This window comes from Falco rusticolus, chromosome 6, assembly GCF_015220075.1.
Source record: "Falco rusticolus isolate bFalRus1 chromosome 6, bFalRus1.pri, whole genome shotgun sequence".
NCBI classification, from domain to species: domain Eukaryota; kingdom Metazoa; phylum Chordata; class Aves; order Falconiformes; family Falconidae; genus Falco; species Falco rusticolus.
Genome location: NC_051192.1, coordinates 63,372,859 through 63,393,164, shown reverse-complemented (window position 1 = coordinate 63,393,164; position 20,306 = coordinate 63,372,859). Strand labels below are relative to the sequence as shown.

Genomic DNA, 20,306 nt, shown 5'->3' with positions numbered 1-20,306 from the left:
CTCTGACCTTCCCCATAAGAAACATGATCTCCACAACCATCCAGGACAGCAGCGATTTTGAGAACCTGAATTTGAATCCAACTTGTAACCAGGCCATTAGACAGTGGTAAAATGTACACATCTAGTACAGCCCAATACTGAGAGCCAAAGCACCAAGTTTAAGAGCTGCTAAATGGGACTATAATCTTCTTTTTACAGCTATACAGAGGGACAATGGGGTTCTAAACAAAAACCGAATAGATTATGCCACTGGAAGTTCAAAGTCCATAACACAGGAGCATTAAAGAAAAAAGCATAATAAAAAAAATTGTATTTCCTAAAAGTAAAGAGTTTTCCCCCCACCAGCTCAAAGGCTTTTTTTTAAAGCACAAATGAATGCTGAAAGACAACAGGACAGGATCCATTTACTGGTCTGAATAAGGCATCTATCTCAAGAACTTAAGGCTTTTTGCATAAAATTCAGGCATTTCCACAGAAGCATTTGAACCCCTTGTGTTGTGTCACACAGGTATCCAAACCTCTCCCAGAAACTCCTACTGGGGAGAGCCTATTCTTCAGTTGCTGTTCTGCTTTTTAAACATCAGTTTTACAAAAACTTGAAAAGTGAAATACAATTAAAAATGCTGAAGGAAACAGCCTTTCAGTATATATTTTCTACTATCATACTGTTCTCCTTACTTATCTTAGTATGTGGTGTTCAAGAGTACCTTTATGACTCCAAAGTAATGAACATAGATAACTCTGCCAATATTCGAAAGTGTGAAGCACTAAACCTAATTATACCTTAGAAAGGCAGCATAAAATTCCAGAGAGAAAGGCCAAACCAAAAAGTATTTTAGTCTTCAGCAGGCAAAAAAGTAAGCATGCCTGTAAGCCTATGTATGCATTCAATATAAATGGACAAATAAACCAATTGTAAGAACAGGTTATGACTCACCAATAATTGCTTCTGTAATGCTTATTAGAGCCAAAAAACCATACAAGTTTCAACTATGTTTCACCCATACTTTAAGCCTTGTCATGTACAGTAACACAGACACAAAAACAGGGCTTCCAATTAAACACCTACCTTAACAAAGCTGAGCTAGTTATCAGCACAAAGATTCATGTGACAAGCAATTATCATTGTTGGACTACTTCAAAGTATGTGTCACTTCAAGTTACTTTCAACAAACCAGTACATTGTCCCCATATTGAGGGTATATAAGAATAATTTCAGAACAGATAACTGAAGAAGTTCTGTGCTACATGCACTCTTTTCTGCCTTGGTTAACAAACTTCAGTTTAGGAATATCTCAATTTTCTTTCCACCTTATTAGCTTAAACATTTCCCTACAGTCAAGTCTACTTAAAGTTGAGGCCGTTTCCTGTATATAGAAGTAAGCTGTGACTTCTATCAACTTCCTACTTTTTCCCCCCCCTTATAGTAGCACAGAAAAAAAAAAAAGTAAAAAATAACGTTTAAAAATACTGAATACATACCACATAAACAGAAAGTTTAAACTTGATCCAACTACACAGTAAAGTGCTTCATTCAATTTTCAAGTGAGCCATGCCCAGGACTGTGTTTTCTGAGGCCCACAAATAGGTCAAAAATGTATGTTCAAAGGAATTAACGTAAACTGCATAAAACTAGTGCAACACTGGTTTAGGGAAAAGATCCCAGAACAACTTTAAAAAGAGACAAAAAGGAAGACAGACAATATTCTTGTGATGTAGCTCCCCACATGAATTTCTGTATGTGTTAACCAAAGTCACCAAGAAAAAGCCAGGATCCCTTCCAATGTCCATAAGCAAGTACATGAATGACTGAGTACAGTTTACTACACAAAAATAAAAAAACCCAACCCTGCAACATCCTACTATTGAGCAGTGTCTCAAAATCATTTGACCTTTTCCCCTCACTGTGTAATTTGTTTTTCTGATGTAATTTACCCAGACTACAGTGACTGAACAGTAGCGTGAAATTTACCAACTTTTGGACTTTTCTTCATCCCTAATTAAGACTTGAATGGATCTTTCAATATTTTATAGATCACATCTGCGGTATTACGAGATTACATCAGAAGAATGTTAATTGGTTCTCGATTATTTACCCGATTGTAAAACGGATGTTGAGGTCCTGTCATACCACTATAGTAACTGCTATGAGGTTGTGGTGATAAAACTCCACTATTGAAAGGTCCATTGAAAGAGGTTGTAGAAGAGCAAGCCGATGAAGGCTGACTGAACAGAGATGTTGCTCTAGCAGGTGCCTCATGTAAAGGCAACGTGGGATAAGGAAGTCCTCCAATATTCATTTGATCTCTTGCAGCACGAACATCTGAAAAATATAAGAACAAAATTTTGCTTGAAGTATTTGAAAAAGTTTTGATTTTTTTGCCTATTAAAGTAAATCTTTGTGTACTTAATTCCAATCAGAACTCATCAAGTAGAATGTCCAATTCACTTTCTTCTGCATTCAGTTGATTTTTCTTGAGGATCCCATCTACACAGGAGTCTTTAGGAGAGTTAGGACAACTTATTGCATAGATTTACACAGGCATATTAAATGTACTCCAAATATTTTCCTGAGAGAGGAAAAGTTACAAATCCCAACCCAAATGGGAAGAAATGCAAGAATACGTCATGCCAAGCATGTCTCCGACGGTAAGCTTGTCTGATGTGGTAAGTCAGACCTGTATTGTTTCTGAAGAGATTAATGGAATGGAGCTTGTGAACAAAGTTAGGCCATCCCACTGCAGCTTTCAAGTACAGAGAAGGAAGTTGGAAAAAAGAAAGAACAAATAGGATTCCAGTTGAGGACTGAAGTGTCACGACAGAAAAGACAAGCAAAGAGAACTATTAATGCCTGAATTCAGTTTCTACTTAGAATACTGACTGTCACACCAAAGACTCATAAGGATCCTATTTTAAATTTAAAGTTCAGGTTTTCTTCATAGCTTTAGTGTCTCTTAACAGGCGGAAATGTTAACATGCCTTAGCCTTACTCCAGTGCCAATAGCCTAAGACTGGACAAGAAGCGCCATACCATGCATCACATGCATCCACAGCTGCAGTAAGCAGTCAGAACGTTTGAGTGGAGTTTGCAGAACAGAACGTACCTGAACCTGAGACTACAAGCAAGTAAAGATAACTGCATAAAAACCACCACACAATAAACAACGTTTGCCCTAGGATGAATTTAAGTGTCATAGCATACTAAAAAGTAACTCACGGGTACCAACTGCACAGGTATCTAATGGGGTGTACATTAAAAGGAGATGTTCCACTTTGTTTCACTGGCTTCAGTCCTACAGGATCTTACTGACACTACTCAAAATTGTTAACAAAGATCTGGAAATCAACTTGCATCTCTACTACTAAAACATCATTACGTGTATTGGTTTCCTCCATTTGCTAAAGCAATCTTCTAATCAAGAACAGTGGAGTGCCCCCTCCAGAAGAGAATCTTTAGTCTAGTATGATCTGGCCTTTACAGTAAAGCTACTCAGTGAAACTGAATGGCCTGTTACTGAAGTCAAATCAGACAATCTGAAGGTCTCATTTCATGAACAACATCAAACATTTGCAAACATGCAAAGTAGCCTCACCTAAAATGAAACTAAATAATACAATTGCCATTTGCCATTTAATTGAAAGCACACTCACCTGCAATGATTTCTCGTAGCTTGGGATCTAAGTTCACAGTGCATGGCAAAAAGGTTCTTACATCACGTGCAACAAGAACAGGTGTTCGTGAAGATAAAAATACTTCAAAATTCCGTATATCTCCATCAATTTCAAGTAGAGGTTCAACATCTTTAGTTGTAGGAATATTCTTTGAAATTCTGGGGTGGGAAAAAAATTAGATAAATGATAAACTATATTTATTGAAGTATGACTTCCATCTGCACAGGGATACTCTAGGGTGAAATACTAGTACACTTTCATCCATTCTCCCTGTTCTCCAGAAAATGAATAGAACCTGTAAGGAGCTGCACTGTCCGCAGAAAGAACAATTTAACATTTTCTAATACGCAAAAAATCATGAACAGCTATGTAATCTGACCTAATTGCATGCTTCAGAGAAATCTCAAAGAAGTCATACAGAAGGCTAAAATCAGATCAGGAACTTACAGATCAGTAACATCAAATCCAGCGTAAGGGGAAATTAACATTTGTCAACATTAACTTCAAAAATCCATCCACATTCTGATACCCCAATCAAAAATTCGATTGGTTAAAAATCTCATTTTTAAACTAACATTTCTTGTAACAGGAACACTCGGGTATCTTAAAGACTGATCAAAACTCAACTGTGTATGATTTCATGGTAAAAAGTGGAAAAACAACTGCCTGCGTTCAAGTAATTCACCTTCTAAGACAAGAAGCCACAAATAAAGAACAACAAAACAACGAGACACGATCAATACAAGGGACTATTGATGCATTATGACTTGTTAAGCAATGGTGGGGGTGGTGGGGTTGTAAGCACTAGTATAAAGGAGAGTTTCAGGAAGGAACAAGGAGAAGGCTTAAACGTTAGCCTTGCGGAAGTTTATGAAAAGCTACCACGTGCAAGCAAGTGATGGAGGCTGACATGATGGGTCAGATGGACCTATCTTATTCGACATCCCATCTCATAGTATCATGACTGGTATCTTATCTGATACCAAATGAGAAATTATAATCTAAATTAAAGATTACTAAAATGAAAACATGTTTCTCACAGCCATTATAATAAAAATGGAAACTGTGAAAGAATGCAGCGAGAATGGTTGGCATGGCTTAGTAATGACTATAAAGTGACAGTTACAGCGCTCTGTATGGATACCAGTGAAGTAACCACACTGTATCTAAAGTAAAAATAGAAAAAAGTTATAAGGAAAAAAACCCCAAACAAACTTATTATAAACACAAAATGAATTTTGCACCTCACTAGTTAATGGCTTTTCCCAAACACATAATTTGATTGCAGCTCCATGAAAAGGGGAGACAGCATAATCGACTGTTGTGCGAGCTGCTGTAACTTGTTAAAAAGAACTTAGCATAGCACAAGAAGTGTAAGAGTTTTCTCTGATTACTGGGCAATTAAAGCAGCTAAGGCAACTGTCAGTGCTGTCACAGGGGAAAGGAGTGCATTGATGCATGGGTGGAAAGGGAGGAAGGAGCCCTCATGTATACCCAGTAACTTGTCAAAGCGCAATGAAGAATCTCTTACATTAAATAAATACACACATGTATCTACGAAAAGAAAAGAACACTTAAACATAAATCTGGTTGTATCAGAATACAGCTTATGAACTAAGTCTATCATTAGCTGAACTATCTTACCTTATTTCACAATTTGTTAGCTTTTTAAAAGCAACAAACTTCTATCTTTATTTTTAGATCCTTCATAAAAAGTAGAAATTTATGTACCATGGGATTATTCCAGAGACAACAGTGGCAGTTTTACACAGAATATTTAGCATTTAACATTACAAGAAATAAAAGAACTGAGCACCAATGCTAGATGCTTGAAGTAAGTGCAACTTTTTACATTAAAAATGTATTTTAACTGTGTGTTAATCTTTCAATCTAATCTTTTAGGACAGTCTTGCCCTATACTAAAAGTTGAATCAACAAATTCTTATACCAGATTTTACCAGAAAATATCTGAACGGACCACAAACCTAATAGATGGAGGAAACTGCCACATTGTCACAAGTAGTATCTACAAGTAAATTTACTCACAATGAGATGTTACTTCTACAGCATAGGAAAACATAACAAATATAAAGCATAAAAGTAAGAGTAGCCTATTCCAACAAAGGTAAATCCTTTGTAAATTATTATGAGATGTCACCAGGATGGCAGTAGGATTATCCACTTTAGGGAAGCTCAATGCATGTAAAGCTTCACAGGCTCCAGCCTGAAAAGAATAAAAGGTGGCGTCTTCTGTAAGAAGAGAAGCCTGACACCCAGAAGTAGGTTAGTTTTGAAGAACAGAAACAGTTGATTCTTCCACGCTTGAGTTCAACACTGACAAAATGAAAATTAAGTCACTTTTTAAGTCGGGGACTGAAGAGTTAAAAGAGTGGCCTACTTCAACACTTAAATCTACAAACTAAAAAGCCAAAAAGAATGTGACATAGATTTAAATAAAACACACAGCTGATGAATCACATGAAACAAATTAGCTGAATTTTAATGCCAGCTCTACTTAAGTCTGAATGAGAACAGTGTTCTGAATACGATGAACAAAGCTACTGTTCAGAAGCCAATAGCCCAACTGCTGGTGTGCAGATTGAAGTCTCTATTCTAACCTCCTGAGCTCAATGTCTTAAACTACGCCTTTGAAAGAAATATTTATGTAAATGATAATCTTCTGGCAAAGAGCCACAAAAACCGTATGTGCCTGTACTTCTCAGATAAAAAATAAAAGGTTAGCATGTAAAGTACTTTAGGAGTTACTTTTTCTGAAATAAAAGCATGCAGATCTAAAAATAAAGCACTGTGAACACCCCATTCTCATTTTGGGGCTAGATTTTCCTGAGGCAGAAGAATTATTCTTTACATCAAGAACATCAAACACCGTCAGTGTTACAGAGTGTCTGTTTCCATGAGAAACTACTTGGATTTAAAAGGGATGAGCTCAAAACAGAACATTACATTGACAGAAGAGGACCTTAAAAATTCCTTCCATTATTCCACACGTGTCCTTTCCATGAGCTGCTGTAATTAAAAACTGCTTTCAGTGTGGATTAAGACATATTCCAACAACGATGGATTATTTGTGACTTTTCCCTCAAATAATTTACTACAAGTACACAGAGGTACATCAACTTATCTTCCGTTTAAGAGAAGGTAAATTTGCTCCAAATTTTTTCTAGTTTATGTTCACCTTGCACTTCCATGACTGACTTGGAAAATAACCATCATGGTCCCACAGCGGGTCCAGCACTGAATGTTGCCAGCATTGCTTAGAGAAAATGCCAGGCTGTTGGGTTACACAGGACATAGCCTACCTTATTCATCACCTACTGCAGGAGATGGTCACCACCACCGGTCGTGGTCCTTCACCACCCAACCAGGTGGTAGTAAAGTGGCAGCAGCATCCACTACCTTCATCCACACTGAAGGCTGTGCTGTGCCCACGTTCCCTGTTCAGTCGGTTATGTTAGGCTCTACCACCTCTTTCCCCCGTCCCTGCCTGGGGGTTTCGCTGCCTGTGCTCAAGACCAGCTCTGATACAGTGCAGCTGAGAAACCTGGGATCGGACTGCTGTTCCGAGAGCTGCAAGAAACCTCACTGGAGGCCTCTCTTGCCTGATTCAAGAACTGCCTTCAGGCTCAGGCCTTTGCCCGAGCTACATCTATATACCTTACTGACCTTGATCTTCATTCACTGACTTGACTTCCTGGCTTGACCTAAAATATACCTCATGGCTACAGACCACTGGGCTGTTTGCTGTCCCTGCTTTCTGTCACTGAACCTGCTCTGATTTTTCTGTTTGGCTGCTATGCGATTGCACCTCTTGCTCATGAGGACAACCCCCTGCCCTCCTGCTCCCAGTTTGCCTTCTCTCGTGGAGCAGCCTGCCCTGCTGCTCTGGGACAGGAGGAAGGTTGACTTCTCTGCAAGTCCTCATACCCTGAAGGGCCATCCTCCCTACTCTTTCCAAACCTCCTTCCTCAACGTGAAAACAAAGAAATCTTACAAGTTACTCTTTGCACACCTAAATCCCACGCCCTGCCCAGCGTTTTACAGGAGTAAGTAACTATGTGGACAAGAGTCATTTAACTTCTGCACTCCATAAAAGGCAACAGACCTAAGTAATTGTTATTAAATAATAACTAGAGCAACAGAAGGCATGAGCATGAAGCCACGTCATGTTTTATTTATCACATGCCTTTTAAATTTTTCTCTCAACACAGTTTAAGCTAAAAATGTTGCTTACAAAAATGAAATAACTTTTCATTAAAAATTACACAAAAAAAAATTTCTTTCTAAAGGTTTGATACCGAGAGACAGAAAACCAGAAAATCTGGGCCACTCTGGAACGCAATATGAAATTTCCATGCTTAACAGTCTGCTAATTAGACATCTGATCTCTTAATACCTAACAATACTAATAATATAATGCTTTGCTCTGAAACTATTTATCCTGTTCTTCTCATGTCTGGTCAGTATATCTTCAAGTCTAAGGGTGATTTTTTTTATTTTTATTTAAAGCTCTCACACAAAACAGAAAATTTGCAGTACTGTCAACATATTAAGAACAGTGCTGCAAACATTCTTACAAACTGAAATTTGCAACAGGTCATTTGAACATTGAAAAAGAGCATTTGCTCATATACCCACTTGTATAAAGGCAGAAATAAAAAGTCATCATGCACTTAATAGTAAAACATAAGGTAATCAATGTTTTATCTTAATAAAGATAAAAAAATAGAAAGCTATAATTTGATATACCTATCTAGAAGAAAACCATAAACCCTTCAGTGCATATTAAGCAGTGAAGACTTCACTGAACAGATGCAATAGCTATTTAAAAAACTATTACTGTAGATATTCAGGAAAGCTTGCTTTGCAAAACTGACTCTATCCAATTCACAACTCAACAGTAGATAAAGCACCTCTTCTGACTTCCTGCTTTTGATAATTTCAGAAAGCAAAAACATTTTGATCCTTAAAAGATTGATTTTTATTAAACTAATCTCCCACACCCAGTTATCATGTACTGTCACTGAGCAGTATTAAAAAGGTCTGGTTTTAATACAGCTTTCCAGAATATACCCTACACTGGCATTCTTTATAATTAAAAAAAGTGTTAATACAGTTACAAATGCCTGGATTCATTCACAGCTTTGCAGTGCTGTTTGCATTACAGAAGGCAGAAGAATTTTTTTTAAAAAAATCACTATATTTATTACACAGATGGAAAGCTACAGAGTAGCACAGAAGAATCTAAGACTGCTCAAAGCTGCTCTGTAAACAAAAAAGTAATTATGTCTCACTAACTGACAAGTCCAACAAGATCACTCACACAAGTGAAATACAAAAATAGTGTATTAATCTGGTTTTGGTATTTTCATCACTGAACGTCAGTTACAAAGCCACTTTATGGCTTTATGCAGTGACTCTTTTATTCAATACCTCCACCTGTAGGACTTTATCAATACAGCAAATATACGCAGGTCCTCTAGCATTAGAAGTGGCCATTGTTCATCTTAGTCTCCAGCACAAGGTTCTTTCCTAGGGCTACGTTATGGCATGCAGTTAAACCTTAGGACCAGGCAAAAGGACTCTCTTCCTCCAAAAGTCCACAGCAAACACTTCACTCATAGAAGCATGAGTTTCACTTCTCAGAGTAAGTCACAGACTAATCTATCAACCTGTTGCATATGCTATCCAGAAAAGGAAGGCAAAAAGGCAAAATTGCTATACTACATTAACTTATGAACCATATACATGAACCAAAATTCAAGTCAACCAGAAACAAAGAACAGAACTTCATTTATACACTTCTTGGATTACCTGATCTGTTCCATATCTTGCCCTTCTGAAGCAGCTTTTTATGACAGAGTTGACCTAATGTGGCAAATTTATTGCATGGACATAAGAGCAAGTCACTGCAAGGAATGCTAGAGCATCAGCTTCCAAAGAATTTCATATTCTATGCTACTGCTCAGTGGTAGGCTTTTACATCAATATGAGACACAAGCCTCTTCTGAACATGAAACAAGTGTTCTATCTCCTCTTTTTTCGAGACAGATTATGTCACATTTATCATGAGGTAAGAGCCAGGATATGGGCCACCAGCAGTATGTAGCTGAGATGCATTTCCAGCTTATCATATTACCTACCTTGCAACCTCCCATGTTCTCAGGTTTTGAATGAATATTCTACTTCGGACAAAGATGTTCAGCAGACACAAAAAGACATCATCTCCGATCTTATTTCCCTACTTTATCAATTCCCCAAAAAAGCACAGAAGTCTCTTGAATTGACTTTTTCAGGTTAAAAATAAAAGTTGTTTTTTTTCCTGAAATTGTTTATAGTGTTAAAATTAAGGTTTCTGTGTTCTATTCTAAACTAGTATCAATCGGCTGTGCTCAGAGGGATTTGAAAATACACACAGGAGCAGTTTTGAGAGATCTCATTAATGCACTTTAACCATACTGTAAGCATTTAAACTTATCTGGAAAGTATTTTAGAAATAGGACATTATCCTATATTACAAAGGTAAAAAAAAAAAAGCTAAAAATACTCCTCTGTCTTGTTCTGCTCAACTTTTGCTTCAATCCTTCTCTCCCTATTACCTTTTCATCTGAACTTCTTTCTTGTCCTGTCCTCTGTCTTCTTTTATGCCCTGCTTCAGGTAGGTCTATGTAGCAGACAGTTTGGGAACCAACCACCCAGCTGCGGCCTGGTGCGCTGCCTTGTAACACTGACACCAGACTATTAGCACAGTAAGAAACACAGTGAATTTATGTACCCTGCGTTTTAAGTAGGACATAGTAATAGGAAACTGAAAAACAAAAAGCAGGTTAAATATTTAGATGTAATGCCTCACTGTGAGGTCTAAAGGAATATGAAATTGTCTACTTAAAGGAAGTGATTTATTTAAACCTGGCCTGGGCAAAAGATGATTGCAGAGAACATTATAATCAGAGTGATTAATGTGGCACCTTCCGTAGCTTTTTCATTTTTAATTTCTATAATCACTAAAGAGCTACACTTCTTAAATTAATACATCAATAGATTTTATACAACTCGCAAATCCCTCAAAAGTTAATTTCACCCTTTTTAAAGGTATTATTAAAAGGTATTTAAACAGTGTCAAAACTGGAATTAACATCATAACCTTCCAGAAAAGTTAAATTTCAAATGATCTTGCTCAATTTTAACATTGCTAGAGATTTGCTGAAAACATGTAACATACTTTTTTAAAAGAATAATTTAATAGATACTTGTGTAAAGCACTGTAATGGAAAAGTAGACAGATAATGCTTATCTTCAGTTTTTATTTTACTTCTTTTCTTCTTACTTATGTATATTAACAAAAACCCTCAAATGATTTAAACAAAAGCTTTTAGCTCAACACATAATTGCAACAAAATTACAATAATTGTACCAATTAAAATAATCCTGAATGAACAGTTTGTCATCTTAATGTTCCAATGGTTTATAGAAGGATCTACTTAATTAGCTGAAATTGCTTTCCAATGTTAGCATCAAATGTCATTTGTTAAAAGTTGAACGATTTCGAAAATAATTTAACAAAGCAATTTTACAAAACACCAAGAACCAACATTTTCTTTTCAGCTGAATAAAGCAAGCAGATGTGTCATCAAATTGCTATAAAAATAAATGAGCCTTTATATGGGGAAAAATAAATTTTACTACTAGTGCTACACAATACTATTTTCTGATTTTTTATGAAATCAATTTCTTTAATAAAATTATTTCATACCACTTATACCTTGGTGGTATTTTTAGTATGCTGTAAATACACCTTCTTAAACTGAAGCAGTAAACAATGAAGTAAGAATATTCTACTATATGCGAAACAAAAATGTTTTAAAGTGCCTAGGTCATTTCCTAATTTGATTCATACAGATGTATCACACAAAAGATCTCAACTTATCAGTAAAACATAGCACCAATGAAACTGTTACAGAACTCCAAATCTACAGTAATCAACCTGCTGTTCCACTTGTAACTGCATGAGTTTTTACCAGTTTCATCTGAAGAAAAAAAGGAGGAAAAAAAAAATAAAAAGAGAAACAGGATGAGTTGTCTAGTAACTTGAAATGAAGTATTTCTCTGGTTACCATTACTAGAGATATTTCTGTGGTTGCTTCCAATAAGGGGTAACTTCAATAAAAAGAATGAGAAAAAAACCAAGCAAAATCATATACTAGTGCTGAAACAGGAAAGGTAACATCTAGAAATGAAGAAATGAAGAAACACTAGTATCTTCCATTATTGATAAATCAGACAGGGCAGACACCTTCCACAAATTACTCCTTAGAATGGTCTAAGAGTTGCAAAAACATAAAAAAAAAAAAAAAAAGTAATAAAATGAGCTATGGCTGGCTTAGATCCTTTAGTCCCACACACAAAACAGAATCCTGAATAACAGAAAGCTACTATGTTATTCTTCTAAACGTCATGTGTTCTGCCTCGGTACATCAGTTTGCCATCCAATTTGACATCCATCATAGGTAGCCATGCATACATACGTGCACAAATACTTTATTGCAGAGGTTAAATTAAGCCCAAGTGATGGATAAATTAAACGTTTCTAAGTTTTAAATAATGGATACTTACAACTCTGAGGAAAGCACAACCAGTTTCTCATTCTGGAAGACATAACTTTTTCCAAAATCAAAGATGTAAGATTCTTGATTTCCAGAGTTCCCTTCAGCTTCCCAAAAAGCATGTTTTCAAGGCCATTAAATCTGAACAGATGGCTCATGAGAGTTTTTTCTATCCTGAGCCAAGCTCTCATGTTCTAGTATTTTGAATGAATACATAAGAATAGTCACGTTACATAAATTCAGGGACCAGCAACTATCTGCTGATATCCTCACAAAGAACTGACAAGCCTTGTCTTAATACCCCAGTTTGAGCAAAGTCTGGGCAAAGAACAACAGACAGGACTGTCCCTCACGACATCAAGGATGACAAACAGTGTAACATCAGAACCAGCCAGCTGGAAGCGCTTGAATAGAAGGTTGTGTGAATACCTGAATTTTGTATCATCAAACAAACGGTAAATTCAGTTCTGGGGATAGACACTCACTCTCCTGTCCCCAGTGAATATCTTTAAGCAAAGAGACAGTGAGTCACAGTCTCTCTTCAAACTATCTCCCTAGATACACCAGCCTTACATTTCTCACAGTTTCACCAGGTAATGGCTAGAATTATATTCAAAAAGATAAGCAATCTAGCTCCTAACTGCATGAAGGAGAGGACAACACTTACCATGGATCTACCTAATTCATGGGTGAATGTTCTACCTCAATGCTAAACAATCCACACATGATCATGAGGAAATTCTCATGGATTATTACAAACTTTGTATTGACTTTTTTCCCCCAAGGGGCCCTCCACAGCAGGTAGATCATCACATTGTTCTAGTAGCGTGCAGCGTGTTCCCTGTCATCTTCTTTTCAAAGGCCAACTGGAACTTTACTATAGTGCCTGTCCCTGCCTAGAGAATTCATCATGCTCACTAGGACCAGAGGTTCCTTCAACTTGTCATGCAGCCTGCCCCAGCACTTGGTATAACTAATTCAAACATACCTATCTTAAAATTAAAGCAGCCTTTGCTGCTGTGTTTTGTGCTGAACCTAATCTTTTCCTCCTGCTGCAAACATGCTCAATCTACATTTATTTGTCTAGGCTTTTTAAGGGCTTCAGCTATTACAGACTCTCAAGGACCCTGACAGGCTCTAGCCACAAGGTAAGCACCAGGAGATTCGACTCAGGCCTCGCGTTTAGCAATTCCAGGCATTCACACTAGCAGAACTGTAGATGTTGCAGGAACTTCAAGGGTAACAATTCAGACCATCCATAGTTTTTCAAGTGTTTAAAAATTTAGTTGGTCATTTTCTGAATTGCATTCTTGAACTCAAGGGGCATATACATGCCTGAATTTCACTTTCAACTGTATAAACCTTAACACATGGAACAGACTTTAATTGGAGAAAACAGTCCAGCTACTAACACCTTTAAGAAGTGACCAACTGGTATATCTGCCACATCTAGAAGACAACTGGTTAACTCACAGAGGCAGAAATTCTTCCTAACACCTTCAGGCTGCAGAAGGACAAAGGCCTACAGGCAAGAGGGTTACAAAATTGATTTAGTGACTTTTAGGAACATCTTTCAATAGACAAAGCACTGCAGACTTTGGTTTCTGCCGAGATAAGGAGGATATAAACAGATAAAATGTGTTCAGCAGATTATCTCATTTTAGTGAGTAAATTTAATGAGGAAAGGGACTGAGAAGACATTCTCTCCCATACAATCAGCTTTAATAGCATGATTTTTAATCAACAAGGTGGCAATATCAAATCACTGCCATCTACAGCCTTAAGCAGTAGAAAATATCAAGAAACAAAGTATGACAACTAAAAACTCAGAGCCTCAAACTGAAATTAAAAACTAAGGCCTTGGGGGAAACTAAGTAAGTTAATCAAACATCTTAGACCACGGAAGACTTCAGAATCCAAAAAAAGAGAGGAGCAAGTATTCAAGCAAAACTAGGACTCCTCACTGCATGGGAAATCAGACAGTGATGATATGCACAGCAAAATTTATGCGAGACTAGGGCCCTTCCTCATCCTCTTTAATATCTGTTCTACTTTGGTACAATCTGTTTGAAATGTGGTGATGAGAATCTCACAATGTTTAGAATTTAGATACATAACAGATTTGGATGATACAATACCTTCCTTCTTTCCAGTGCTTTGCTAGTAACTTCTAAAGACAGTTTCATTTTTGACTGTTGTTGAGCACTGAATGTATTTTTTCAGAGAAATCACCAATGATTTGTGAATGAATTTCCTCAATGCAGATTTACAGCCCATTACTACAGTAGCAGAATTATAGATGAGATTATTTTCCCTAGTACGTTACGATACCTATATACACAATGACTTTGACCAGTAATTTACTCATAGCTGCTTCCACAACCCTCTGTGAAACAGCTGTCCTGGTTATATTCCCCGATTGCATCTTCTGCCTCTGCCAGACCATTTACAGGTATGTCAAAGAACACCAGGATTATCTTTGGAAACCTCACCTGCAAGTTTCTCATGAGACACTTACTCCTGTCATTTGCTTCCTTCTTTTGTTCTTCCCAAGGCAATCTTGCCTGTTATTACCTTACATTTTAATACATTTAAATGTTCTTAGATCAAGTCTTGCTTAAAATGTCTTTAATTTCAAAATATTACATTGCTGCCTTCACACGTTCATCGACTGTTTGAGAACTCACTTTCTTGAAATATATTTTCTCTCTACAAGAGCCACAATGACTTTTCCCAGTATATCATTTATTTAGATCTGGCACTGACATTTATTCTGCTGTTATGGATGTTTCATTTAGCCTTCACAAGAGAGCACATTCCCATAGCTGGCTAATTTACAAGTCTGAGAAGAATCAGTTGCAAACATTCAACAGAAACTTGCTTTAATCTGACAACTTAATTCTTTTACAAATTCATTTACAGAAAGCGCATGTATTTTATTCCATTTCAGGGCTTTAAAAATTTGCTTTTTGCAACTTCTGCAAACCATCCTGGCATTTCACATGATAAGGTGACTTGAAGAGGTAACACATAAACCCAAAGGAGTAAATACTGATACTAATAAGAATACCAGCTGGAAAGCCAACCCAAGAGAGATCTAGACCTGCAAAGAGAAAGGCTGGAAGTAAGAAGACAGAAGTGAGATGATACAGCAAGTAATTTAAGGAAGTAAAAAGAGTGAAGATATTCTTCTCCAGAATCTGGATCAAAAGCAAAAAATGTAGACTCAACCATTTTTTTATTTCCAAAATTTGACACAATTACAAAGCATGGGCTTGTTCTCCTCTGCAAAAGAACAACAACATAGTGTGTCCACCCGTTACTAAGAGAAAAGTCTAAGTGGTTCCAATTCATAAAGACTGTTCAACAGAGGAGTGCCTCTGTCACAAATTGAAGCCTAATTTTGGTTTTGGTTTTTGTTTTTATTTTTTGTGGTAAATTTAACATTCAGTAGGTTTTCCCATCTCTGTGAAGTATGATACAATAAAGAAACACTACTCCTGACAGAACTGGTTTCATACTCATCAATATAGTCTTCCATATTCATCATAGTATCTACAGAAAAGCACTTGCAAATTTACTTTCCCCAACAATCCTTCACAATCAGAATACATTACTTAGCTTTTTTTTTTTTTTTAAATAAAAAAATAAAGCACAGAGATATAGGTATTTTTATTTAGTAACCAAATTGAGATACCTGTTTTTTCCCCCCAGAGTATTCCAACTGAAAACAGAGTTCCCACTAGCTTCAGATACTGCTCTGAACACTTGAGCATTTACTAATATCAGCCTACAGAACTGTATACCGCCTCCCAACAGAAGCACAAATACTGTCCAAGTGAAAGGTATGATAGAGGTAATTAGTCCAGCATCACGCACACTGACAAATAATTCTACAGTAGCTTTCAGTTGTCTTTGTTTTCCTATTGCATTCTTTTCAACAGATAGCACTGAGATGTGACAGAAGATGGCCCTCCCCTCTACTACATGGCCTGTCTATACAGTTTGCAAAATTAAATTTGGACATTATAAGACAGTAATATTATGGAGGCAAGATAGCATATGATCATACAAATCATATATCATAATGCATACACAGAGGGGAAATAACTGCAGACTGGTTTTATTCTTTCCTTTCTTAATGCTCGACTACTTGATTCTTTCCATTTTACTACGCTTCTTTTATGTTGAAGTACTGCTTATTCTTTGAAATACTGAAAAATCAAAGCACCTAGTGAAAAAGATCACTAACATTAAATACAAATACAGAATGTGCTGAGACAAACAAGCAAACAGAAGCTGCCAGAGCTGGACAGACAGTCATTCTGCTGGTGCCACCTGCCGGCACAGCTGCCCCGTACACACAGGTACCACGTGTAACTCCTGCACGGAATCACTCTCCCTATAGCATTAGCAGTATCGACAGCAAAGAGCTGGGTATAACCTGCCTCCACAGATACAGCAGTAACACAACATAGGTTTTGTTACCACCTGTCATACCCTCAAGTTCACACACAAATTATCTGCTGTAACTCTTCAGTTGAGGGTACCTGTAAGAGATCAATCCAGCGTGCTAACCCTCTGCCCCGCAGAGTCAGCAGCTAAGAGGAAGGCAAGGGAGAGTTCTCACTGCAAGGGAACCCTGGCGATTCACAAGCTTTTTAACACGTGATATTTTAAAAGTTGGAAAACTAAAATATCAAAGCGTTCTCCTTATATAATGTGATTCAGTGTGAAACTCCCATGCTTAACACAGAACCTACAATATTCCTTTCATCCAAGAGAGATGTCCAAGCAGACCCCACTCCCACAACACAGAATTCAGAAATGCAGCAAAACCAAAGAAGAATTTGCACTGTCACAAGAAAAAGTAGTTTGACACAAACTATTCAAGACTAGGAATATTATATTCTGACTCCTGTTCTAAAGTAACAAAATATTTTTTTAAAAATGCTTGCAGAATAAAAGGCAGGGAAGGAATAACACAAACTCAGTACAGGAACAGAAGCTATAAAAGTATCAAAATCTGGTATCTATTCATGAGACTCCAAATGGGAAAGCTGCTCTATAAACCAGAAAACCTTAGATAACAGAAACTGAAGTTTTAAAAGAGGAACTAAAGTAAATAGTCTACTTTGAATTGACACAGAAACAGATATTTAAGCCAAGTGACTTCAAACAGTTGTAGATAAACAGAATTACAGTGACACAGAAAGGATTATTTTGGATAAAACAGAATTTTTTGAGCATTAGATAACCCCAGAGAAGAGTTTACAGACCTTTTCATATTCAGCATATGGTAAAGACGATCACACAAATCACCAGAAAGATGACATCTCAGCTTTGTCATGACATCAGCAGAGTTACATATTTAATTCCTTAAACAGGTTCAACAGAAGTGGCTAAGAGACATCAACTCTCTTCCTGATCATGCACCGATGTTATTATGAACCCCCCTTTTTTATGGCTAATTAATTAAACTCAGTCTTGTAGCTTTATAATTTTCATATCAAATAATCCTGTTGGGATTTTTTGCTAAAGAGAGAATCCTGAATGTTGGTCCTTTTTCTTGTCCTTGTTTTCCTGGTATTGCAGGTAGAATACAGACAGCTTTACTTAAAAGAAGATCATCACCTTCCCTTTTTCAATATCTAGTACAGGGTTCTTCATTGTTTCTTCACATTACAGATCCTAGTTTTATACACTATAAATTTATTTATATGTTTATAACTGTCAGTTATGAACTGGCACTCCACTCAAGTGGCTATATTACTCCCAAACAACCTGCACAGCAAGAGGTACAACAGCATAGCAGAAGTCATTAATCTCCTCCACACCTGAACTAATAAACCCTGACACACTCCACTTGGCACTGAATATCAACAGCTCAAGTGTCTGTACTAACAACAAATAATCCAGAACCCAAATAAGCCATTCACATTTAATTGTGACTGTCCTTTCCTTCTCCTCACATTGGTTTACTACAGATTTAATGTTAGTTTATACTGTAATTACTAGTACCTATTTACAAGAACAAATCAGGTCTCTAATACCTCCTTAGGTTTATCAGAAAACATAAAGGTTGTTATGTCTTGAAGACAGCTTTGGACTTCAATCACTCCAAAGTGATTTATTACTGTTGATGATAATAATCAAAAAGCTGTAATAAGTTTGTTGGGTAAATACTGAAAATATAAAATTGTGAAACATGACATATGGCAGATCTAAATAACGGGAAGTCAGAAACACCTACAGCAAAGGTACTGAAAAGCATGGCAGGAGAGGGAATCCGTGATGATTCTGAATTACTCTACCTGATCACATAAAGATTTGTGACACTAGCCCTGTGAACCAACAATGGAGAGGTGGGCTCCCATTACTTTATGATTTCACAGGTATCTTACACTCACATAGGAAATGCAAAACCCAGAAACTAGACCCATTCTCTAGAGGAAAGTGTTTTCTAATCACTCATTTACCTTTGAAGTTTGGTATTTCAGGAACAACCCCTCAGCTTGAAGCCACTCCAGTCTACTACTTGCCCTCTTTGTATATTTAAATCCTCAGCCTCATCATGCCCAGTTGACCCTTGCCCCTTTACCTTCTGGGTTTTCAAATCTTAACCTTACATTGACTTTCCCAATACAACTCACTCCAGTTGTCATTCCCAATCAATCATATGCCATTCTCAGCACTTCAACTATTTCCAGTCCATCCCATCCAGTTCATCATCTGCCATTCCTTGATTCCCAGTGCAGGGCACCTTCCCAAAATTTTCTGTCCAAGTTCGTTCTCCTCTCTATTCTTTCCCTGGACCCTGAAAAGTCTCTAGATTTTCTGGTAACTCGTTCAATTAATCCCTGTCTTCACTCTTTACCTCAGCTGTCCTTTTCGTTTGATCTCAATTACTTCTTACCAAAGTCAAACCCTTCTTTCCTCTCACTGGCTTTCATTCTCAGATTCTGCATTTTTGCTATAGGCCCAACTCCCAGTCACATTCTTCCTCTTCCATTCCTCCTACTGTCACTAGGTCACTTGCCACAATCCACAAGCCCTTTCTTACAAGCAGCCAGGTTCTGGAGAGGCATGTTTGCTGACAACACAGGGACAATTTGTTCTCAGTTACACAGCTCAGTTGGACAGCAACTTGTATCAGCAATGGAAAAAGTCATGCTTCACTTTTGTATTCCTTAACCACAGCATAAGGCACTGCCATAGTTTCAAGCACGCTTGCTAAGCACCAAACCTTCAAAGACCTTTACCAGTATGGACAGTTTTTGTAGCGCTTAGTTCAGATTTCTAACTAGGGAAGAAAACCTAACTCCTAGCTTGGCCAAGGTAAAGATGAAAATTGTATCAAGAAAAAACAGAAGTACAGATAGCTATCTGTGAAAGAATTCTAGTGTAATTGTGGTTTTAATACAAAGCACACATTCGTCCATGATACACCAAATGGCAATTAAAGTAATTTAGAAGTTTCCAAAAGTTGACAGAGGTGAGCAAGATGGTGGGAATTTTAGATTACAACTTGGTAGGTGTTTGAAAGTTGTATTACTCTAACAATTATTAACAATGATTAATATTTTAATCATGAAGGTGTATACCATTAACAGAAGAGCACCTACCTTTCATAGATGGTTTTTAAAGTCAGCTGATCAGGAACACCTTCTGTCTCTTCAAGATGCAGTATGAGCCATGATGTTCTGTATGGCCACTGCTCTGTGAGATTGATCCAACTAGCCAGTCTATCCCAGTTGAATGTGATCTGATTAGCTCTCAACAAACGACCTAATATAACAGGGAAAGTGGGAAGAAACACAGGGGATTTTTCTCTTTTGAAAGGCTGTGGGGTTTTTTTCCCTCCTCAAAGTAACAGCTATGCAAGTCCTTTAACCTGATCTGTGAATTTCCTGTTACTGTATTTTTAGCTCAGTAAGTTCAAAATCACTTCAAGTCACATCTAAAAATATCGTTTGACAACCTAATAAAATTTCTTGAAAATACATGATCAGA

General features: G+C 37.1%; 1 protein-coding gene across 3 annotated transcripts in view; it reads right to left on the bottom strand.

Moving 5' to 3' along the window:
• The window catches only part of KIDINS220 (kinase D interacting substrate 220), an 80,717-nt gene that overhangs the window by 19,947 nt on the left and 40,464 nt on the right, over positions 1-20,306 (bottom strand). For all 3 annotated transcript variants that reach the window (XM_037391399.1, XM_037391401.1, XM_037391402.1), the window contains exons 22-24: positions 19,919-20,081; positions 3,652-3,830; positions 2,097-2,323 (exon numbers count right to left, since the gene is read on the bottom strand). In XM_037391399.1, the coding sequence (XP_037247296.1) occupies positions 2,097-2,323; positions 3,652-3,830; positions 19,919-20,081 (569 nt within the window). The remainder of the gene's footprint in view (positions 1-2,096; positions 2,324-3,651; positions 3,831-19,918; positions 20,082-20,306) is intronic.